Here is an 8,910-nt window from a genome sequence, read left to right as displayed (position 1 = left end):
GTAAAACTTTAATTAATGATTTCATGGAAAATAAATCACTAACTAAGCACCTAACCTGGACCTAGCTAAATGTCATCTCCCCACCAAACATATATATATTAATCTCCATTTCTTTCCCTTTCCTTTCCAGGTTTCGTTGTTGATTCAATAACCATCATTATCTTATAATTACTCATCTAAATTTGTGTTCCGTGGGTGAACTTTGCAGATGGAATTTGTCATTTTCATTTAGAAAATCAACTCCCATGAACAGCTCAGATGCACTCAAATTTGTCATTTATATCATCTCCAAGAAAAAGCCTTTTGTTTTGTAACCGTCCCCAATACCAAAATCCCCCCAAAACTAACAACGCGTATACTCTTTCAATTAATGCATCATTTCAAGCAGTAACCGTAGCTCCCTCCCTCCCTTCATCGATCTTTCAAAGTTTTCAATTATAAGCAAAGCCCCAACCAAGGGAAACAGTGCATTATTAAACAAAACATCATGGCTTTTCTTCAGCTTCTCGTTCAACTATACATTTCCTTCATTTTATTGCAATCCAAGCACTGTCTATCTTCAAACCAACCACCAATAGTATTAGCTCTAAGAACCCAAAAGCACCGTACTCCTATCTCTACGCCAAGACTCTTCTCCACCACCTCAAAAACCACGGACAAGCTGTTATTTCACCACAACGTTACCCTCACCGTCTCTCTCAAAGCTGGTACACCCCTGCAAGACATTACAATGGTCCTGGACACAGGGAGTGAGCTTTCTTGGCTCCATTGCAAAAAGGAACCAAACTTGAACTCAATTTTTAATCCTCTTGCCTCCAAAACATACACAAAAATTCCCTGCTCTTCACCAACCTGCGAGACCCGAACCCGTGACCTACCCCTACCCGTTTCCTGCGACCCGGCCAAGCTCTGCCACTTCATCATCTCCTACGCGGATGCCTCCTCCGTTGAAGGAAACCTAGCATCTGAAACTTTCCGGGTCGGATCGGTGACAGGACCTGCGACCGTTTTCGGGTGCATGGATTCGGGTTTTAGCTCCAATTCAGAGGAAGATGCGAAGACAACCGGGTTAATGGGCATGAACCGCGGTTCATTATCATTCGTGAACCAGATGGGGTTTCGAAAATTCTCGTATTGCATATCGGATCGCGACTCGTCCGGTGTTTTGCTTCTCGGGGAAGCCAGTTTCTCGTGGCTTAAACCATTAAATTACACTCCTTTGGTTGAAATGTCGACCCCGTTACCCTATTTTGATCGGGTCGCTTACTCGGTTCAGCTCGAGGGAATAAAGGTAAGTGACAAAGTTTTGTCTTTGCCCAAATCGGTGTTTGAGCCGGACCATACCGGTGCTGGTCAAACTATGGTGGACTCGGGTACCCAGTTCACGTTTTTGTTGGGTCCGGTTTACAGTGCTCTAAAACAGGAATTTTTGTTGCAAACTAAAGGGGTTTTAAGAGTTTTAAATGAACCTCATTACGTGTTTCAAGGAGCAATGGATCTGTGTTATTTGATTGAACCGACTCGGGCTGCTTTGCCAAATCTGCCAGTTGTTAACTTAATGTTTAGAGGAGCCGAGATGAGTGTATCGGGTGAAAGGTTGCTGTATCGGGTTCCGGGTGAAGTTAGAGGGAAAGATTCAGTGTGGTGCTTTACTTTTGGAAACTCTGACTCGTTGGGAATTGAGTCCTTCGTGATTGGTCATCATCAACAACAAAATGTTTGGATGGAGTATGATCTTGAAAAATCTAGGATTGGATTTGCTGAGGTTAGGTGCGATCTTGCTGGTCAACGGCTTGGCTTGGATGTCTAAAATTTAGACAGAAGTAACGGAGCTACTCTAGCACCCAGTAAGCTCACACGTGGGGGCTAATCAGGTCTACATTTTCAGCTGCTAAGGAACATCGTTATCAGCCTTCGATGACTGGGGGCACCCTATTTTACAGACTGTACAGGGTTTAGATGGTTTTTTGGTAGCAATGAAAAGTTGGTATTATCGGATCGATCCATGAGTTATTGTCCAATCCATGGATCACCTCGATGCTCCAGAGGTGGCCCATTGATCGGACAGTGTCGGAAAGTGAAGGAAATTTTGGATGTCGGAGCATCAAATGTTGAAACTTGCGTGATATTATTCAACTTACTTCCATCGCTTTTATATTTGTGATTCTGGAATCTCTGAATTTGGTGAGGCTGGCTGGGGCCAGGTGATAAAGTAGGGTTTAATATTTGAGGACAGTTGGTTTACGGATGCCATGCCCGACACCTTTTACTATGTGTACCAAAACTTGCCAACTTGGCTGTTCCTGAGACTCGTTTCTTTGGGGCTACAGCAGAGATGAGGTGAAATTTCATCACCAATCGATGTCTGTCTCTCTCGTGTTTAGGTACTCTCCTGTCTTTTCATGCAAACGCACTGCTTGTAATCGTAGATGCTTTGGTGGTGGTTCCTGCTTCTTGGTTTCGAGATTTTCTGTGCCAGTCTGGCAATTTTAACTGCCTTATGGAATCCACTTTCGTATGTCTAGCATTCAACACTGTACGGTTTGACCAAAGAAACATTTCCTTCAAAAACAATTCGCACCTAAACTTTTTTTGGTTAAATTATGCATTTACCGTAATAAAATTCAAAAAAAGCTTAGAATTGATGTATGTTTTAAAAGATTTTTGATGAATTAATATAATATGACGTGATAAGATTAAATAGCGTTATCTCTAGCTTAATTGATAGATTAGTTTATAATAATTAATAAAATCAGTTGATTAATTAAAAAAAATAAAAAATGTTATTGAATGATGAAAGTAGAGCATATTCTTAGCAAGATATTTTATATTTAATGATTTGATGATTTAAGTAGCGACGTAGTATCTATTCTAAAAGAAATTTTGATAATTTGAGTGGTAATATAGTAGTTACTCTAAAAAAAATTCAGAAACTCTTTTAAAAAATTAAATGCAATTCAGCAACTTAATTAAAAATTATAGTTGTTTTAAGTTGTTATTTTAATATAAAATAATTAGACTTTCTTGAGTTTAGATCTATTTTATTAATCTACAAGTATATATAATCTACAAGTTATTTATATAATTTATTTTTAATAAATTTTTATTTAATTATAATAAATTTATATCTGACTAATCAAAAACCACTCACTATTTCAAGAATATTATTTTTTGATATTTTAATTATAATGTATTTTTAAATCAATAAGTTAAACAAAAATATATAGTCACTCATAAAAGATATTTAAAAAAATTCATAAAATTACAATTTTAATAAAAAAAAAAATTTATTTATTAATATAACTGGATTTATTTAATCCATTTATTGAGATAAAAGATTGAAATTTGATCACATCATACTTTATTTTAAAAATACAATGTGATCAAACTATCATCTTAGCAAATTTATTTAAATCAAAGTTAATTCATCAAATTTTGTAATTTATTACGCTAATTTTTTAAAAAAATTCCCGTGCAACGCGAATCTTATAAGGTTGTTGTAGTTCCGTAAGAGGGTAGTTTGATTTTATTTATTTTTATTTTTATTTATGGAGATTATCAGATCTAAGGTATAAAGGTAATATAATAATGAAGGGTTGTGCCCGGCTAGTTTTATCTTTGATAAAGTAGCAGTACAGCCGTACAGGTCCTTCATTTGATCGAACGAAGTGGACTTCTCATGGACGCCGTCTTTATTTTTTACAAGTGTTTCTTTTTGCAGTCTAATTATACTTTTAAAAAATTTAACTCTTTTTTTTACTTTAAATTAATTTATTTGAATATATTTTTAAACAAATAATATTTTAATAAGTAATAGTTACAGCAAACAGTATATTCGGGTAAAATTTGAGTTCATGCAGACCGGACCTCATCCTTCTCCTTTTTCAAGCGAGGCAAGTGGAGTTCAAATAGGCCTCACTCTGCAAGCTGGGCTCGGTATTCGGTCCACAGACTCTGGTCTGCCCATGGATGGCCTAACATTTGACATTGAAACAAACTTTGAGAAGAAGATTGAGATACCGTGAGAATGCTGATAAGATCCAAATCCACAATCCAGGATGAACAAAAAAAAGTTTTCCTCAATTTTTTCTCCGATCAAAACACATACGATCGACATCAAGATTAAAGAATTTATGAGATTTTACTTTTTCCCAATATAATTCAAGTGTTGAATATAATCGCTAAAAAAGAAACTGAAATTATTAACCATCGAGACTTAATCAAGCCCTCTCTGTTTATTTAAGCTCCTGCATTCTTTTGCTTGTAGCAGTGCCTGAATAACTTGAGTTTGCTGTAACTTAATTTATGTTTTTTTTTTTTTTACTTTAGTATATAAAAACCATAAAAACATTTTAAAAAACATTAATTTAATGCTTTTTTCGGGTGAAAAGTAATTTAAAAAATAAAAAACACCACAATTACTATCACTTAAAATTTAACAAAATTAAATAACAGTCTTTAGGGTCTTAGAAATTATACATTTTCTCATGATACTTTAATCCCATCCATAACATGGTCCTTTAACACATTAATTATTATTTTAAAAAAAAAAAGGTACAGGAAAAAAAAAAGATACGTGGTGAGATGAAAACACATGATCGAGGAAAGGGATATTTTTAACGAAAATCTTCTAACTTGAGGATGGTCGGCGTTGACAAATTTAAAGTGCTAAAACAAAAGCCAATGTGCACTCTTCCATGCCTTTTGGCTTCTAACTTAATTGCTTCCTCGGATAGTCAGAAACTCGGTTCAAATTTTCCTCATGCGGTTCGTTGAAGCAATTTCTTTGCATCTGCTGTGTTGCCGTTATTTCAGCACTCCTTTTTCTTGTCTTTTCTTTCCGAAGCTCTTACCATCTTTCTCTTTTGGTTAAATAGTCCTATATTAATTGATTTTAAAAAGCGAATATTATGCGTATGCAAGAAAGTTATCTTTAATGGCTTTGCGTTTGCATTTAAACAGCGTAAGATTTGACACCTCATGCAAGAAAATATTTTCATTTTGCAGTTCCGTGCTAATTGCATTGACCCATGGCCACGGCAGGGAACATGCCCTGTCTGCGATGGAAATGGACAAGGTGGATTGGATGCTTCTTGCATATGCTTTTGTTACAAGTAATGGCCCATAGTTTGATGGATTTAGAAGCTAAATATAATTGCATATATGAGCTCGTTGATAAAGATGGAAGGTCTCCTTTTTAGAGTGCAGCTTAGTGTTGGTGTAACACTTGATTTAACATTACAGAAATGAAGGTTCCTGTATAGTCAATGTCTTAGATATAAGGTGTATCACAGTGCTGTAGAAGCGCAGAATGACTGTCATATTCTACCATGATATCAGCAATCAATCTCGGAAATAGATCCGAGAACCTTCGTTCAGAGCCGAAGACTGCAAATTGAAGCCTTCAATTTTCAGTGGCATCCATATGCTTTCGGAATCAGTCCAAAGCGGCGTTACTTTCTCAGCTTTCTGCACGGTTGTAGCATTTATTGTGCGTTCAGGACGCTATCCGAGGATGCTTCTTTTACTAAGAAATTTCAGTTTAAGATTGGGGTTTGGCGGATTATCGATTTGAAAGAATTGAAAGGGAGGCTAAGGCCGTTGTTTAGTTTTTATTTTTTACAAGTGTTTTTTTTTTCTTTAAATAATTTTTTTTATCTTTTTTTCTTAAAATTAATATTTTTTTATATTTTCAAATCATTTAAATATGTTAATGTTAAAAATTAATTTTAAAAAATAAAAAATATATATTAATATTTTTACAAACATAAAATACTTTTAAAAAATAACCATTACTATTCCTCCAAATATAAATGAAAACGTTTACAGGGTGGGTTATTGTTTGCATACTGAACTAAAAAAAAAAAATAGTAAATGGATGGGCAGACAACTAAGGCCTAGATGACAATTTAAAAGAATTGAAAGGAAGGCTAAGGCAAACGTGGATTCTAGATGACATTAGAGCCTATTTGTTTTAATATTTAAAAAAAAAAATGAATTTTATTTTATTTTTTATTTTACTTTATATTAATATTTTTTATATATTTTTAAATATTTTTATACATTAATATCAAAATTAATTTTAAAAAATAAAAATATTATTTTAATATATTTCTAAACAAAAAATTTTACAGAGTGGGTTATTGTTTGCACACTGGATGGAAAAAAAGAGTAAATGGACGGCCCAGGAAACCCGGGCCGAACTTCATGAACCCTAGTCCCCCAAGTTGAGATCGGGCTTAGGCTGCTGCCTTGAACCTAAATCTTCCCATGCTGCCACCACCCCACCAAAACTCCTCTATCATGAGCCATTTTCTACAAGACTACACATCGCACACGCAATGGTTGATTAATAAACCCAACTAAGGAGAGCACACATCATTACTCAATGGATTTCTTCTTAAAGCTCAGGCACCATAATTTTTTCACCATATGATTTCAACAAGGAGGGAGCGGACTCAGGATCTCCAGCCCTTAGCCTCGTCTAAAAAGATCAACTCAGTACACCATCCAAGGTTAGAGCAGATTCGGACTCGGAACTGTCTCAGAGACATGGGGGCAATCCTGACGAGTCCACAACACTAAATTCATGAGAGAAAGGCTAAGATATTAATCACCCATATAATCTATTTTAGATGTACAGCTTACTCTAGCCTAGCCCTCTCTTCTGAAACATCTGTTACACTGGAACCCTTCCGTGGTCTGCAGGCCAATAATTCCACCTCAAAAGATAAGAGTTGCGCTGTTTAAAGCATACAAATATCTGATCAGCAGAGGTACAGATCGCCATTTGTATGGTAGAGCAAAGACAATTACCAAGAGCATGCTAAGATTTTAAAGCACTGCAATGATGACGGACAATTGTCATGCACAAACTGGCGCATTAGACTATTTATCCATACGAGAAGAAGAAGTCCTTATATAAGTTTCTTATATTGTGACTTGCAAAAGAAAAAAAGGTGAGAAATACATCCTTCGTTAACATATCTCAAAAACTAGGAATCAAATTTCCCAGAAAGAATATCCTAGACTACATTCATGACTATCCACAAGGAGAATTGGATTACTTGTTTAGAAAAACACCCAGTCCAACTGATATCCAACAAGGTTTAAATCTTGGGGGAGATTCAAAGGGCTGTCTAAAGGGAAGGTCTAAGTCAATACAGGGCAAAATTAAGGATGGGCTTCCTATTAGCCTTCATGGGTCAGTTTAAGATACCTCGTTGACTGTGCACATATGCAGAATTTAATTAATACTTTCAATAGGTCGTCAATAAGGGTGCCGGTATGATTATTCAGCCTGCCTGGGTTAAAGATGGTGGTGGTCAATAAGGATTCTGACGAGGATACTCAACAAAATCAGGTGAAAATGGCGGTGATGGTGGCAGTGGGTGATTCTACTAAAAAATGCCAAAAACTAATGGTTGTAATGCGATATTAAATAAAAGAATGCTTCGGAGTTTGCAAATGTTTTAGTTAATAAACACAGTAGACAAATAATTAGGCAATGCTTTTGGAAACACAAGACTTCAAAATATTCATTTCATTTCCAGTATATCTTTCTTAGGCCTTTGATCTTGAGAATGAATATTCCTAATTCACAGGCAACACATTTTCGATACTTAACGAGTCTCTGTATCAGATAAGTAAGAGGATCTAAATAAGAAATTAACAAGTCTCTGTATCAGATAAGCAAGAGGATGTAAATAAGAAATTACAAAATATGAATCTACATTGACATACTCAGGTGGGATATCTGGCGGGGAACCTACACTGCCATACGCATATTCTGGTTTGCAAGTAATTTTTGCAACCTCCCCGACCTGGTATGACCAAGAAATGAGTTACAGTACAGGTATAAAAATCACAAAAAACTTAAAAAATTTGTACTGAGAAAGAATGTTTAAACCTTCATGGTTTTCATGGCAATCTCCTATGCCTGAATCACCGAGCCCTTCCCAAGTTCAAATGAGAAGACTGTGTTACCTCGCGTGTCGTATCAAAAACTTCACCGGTTTCAGCAAGCATGCCCTCGTATTGAACTGTTCAAAGCAAGAATTCATATCCTATTTGGTGTTCTGACAACGAGTTGGTTAATATTAACAAGAGTCCACAAAAGCAAAACATACCATCAACAAGAGGAAGATCCTCCGAAGGACAAATCGCATCAGCTTTTCCTTTCCTCAAGATTGACTTGAAAACACCTCCATCCCCGGATAAATCAATAGAATCACCCATCGCTCCTCAATAACCTAATCCATCCGATTAAATCAGATAAACGGTTAGTTAGCATTAAACTAGAATCGAACACCAAAAGACAAATTTAACGACAATCCCAAGGGTTTTAATTGCTAATGAAGAAATTAATACCAATTCATTTTGCTCCGCCTTTCTATATTAATAAACAAAAACAAGTAATCAAATGCATCACAATCGAACGAAAGTTCAAATGACACAGGAAGAAAAAAAATTAGAAAAAGAGAAACTGCGATGATTTTTTTTTTAATTAACTGACCTGATTCAGAACGAAGAAATCAGGTTGAATCGCAGACGATATATCGGGGGAAAATAGCCCATAGCTAATTTCTTTTGTGTGAACAAAACGAAAATTCTGCGCGAAAATGGAAGTGTGGGCTTGCAGCCCGATCCACATATAGAAAGAAAGAAGGTTAAGGTCTATGGGCTATGTTGTTATTTGGGGCCTAAACAGTTGAAAGCTTGGATCTCATGGGCTCAGTTGCTGCAGTATCGGATGAGTGAGTCTAATATGAGTTCTAAGTTTTTAATTTTGTAGACTTAACTAGTTTATATAGTTATATGTCAGCAATTAGATTTTCATAATCATAACAAAAGGCATTTAGGCTATAGAAAATTATTTAAAATTATTATTAAACTTTTTTTATCATATCA

The 8,910-nt window shown here is 35.5% G+C and overlaps 1 protein-coding gene and 1 pseudogene across 1 annotated transcript; one reads left to right on the top strand and one right to left on the bottom strand.

Annotated features, from left to right (window-relative positions):
• Window positions 1–248: 248 nt before the first annotated feature.
• On the top strand, window positions 249–2,593 carry LOC105130951 (aspartic proteinase PCS1-like). Its single transcript, XM_011033723.1, has one exon. It carries the CDS (start codon window positions 488–490, stop codon window positions 1,808–1,810), a length of 1,323 nt encoding a protein of 440 aa, XP_011032025.1. The 5' UTR covers window positions 249–487; the 3' UTR covers window positions 1,811–2,593.
• Window positions 2,594–6,393: 3,800 nt separating this feature from the next.
• On the bottom strand, window positions 6,394–8,573 carry LOC105130866 (peptidyl-prolyl cis-trans isomerase FKBP20-1-like; annotated as a pseudogene).
• Between the last annotated feature and the right edge of the window lie 337 nt (window positions 8,574–8,910).

Source organism: Populus euphratica, unplaced genomic scaffold, assembly GCF_000495115.2.
Source record: "Populus euphratica unplaced genomic scaffold, PopEup_1.0 scaffold1.1, whole genome shotgun sequence".
NCBI lineage: Eukaryota > Viridiplantae > Streptophyta > Magnoliopsida > Malpighiales > Salicaceae > Populus > Populus euphratica.
This window is presented reverse-complemented; position numbering and strand designations above follow the sequence as displayed.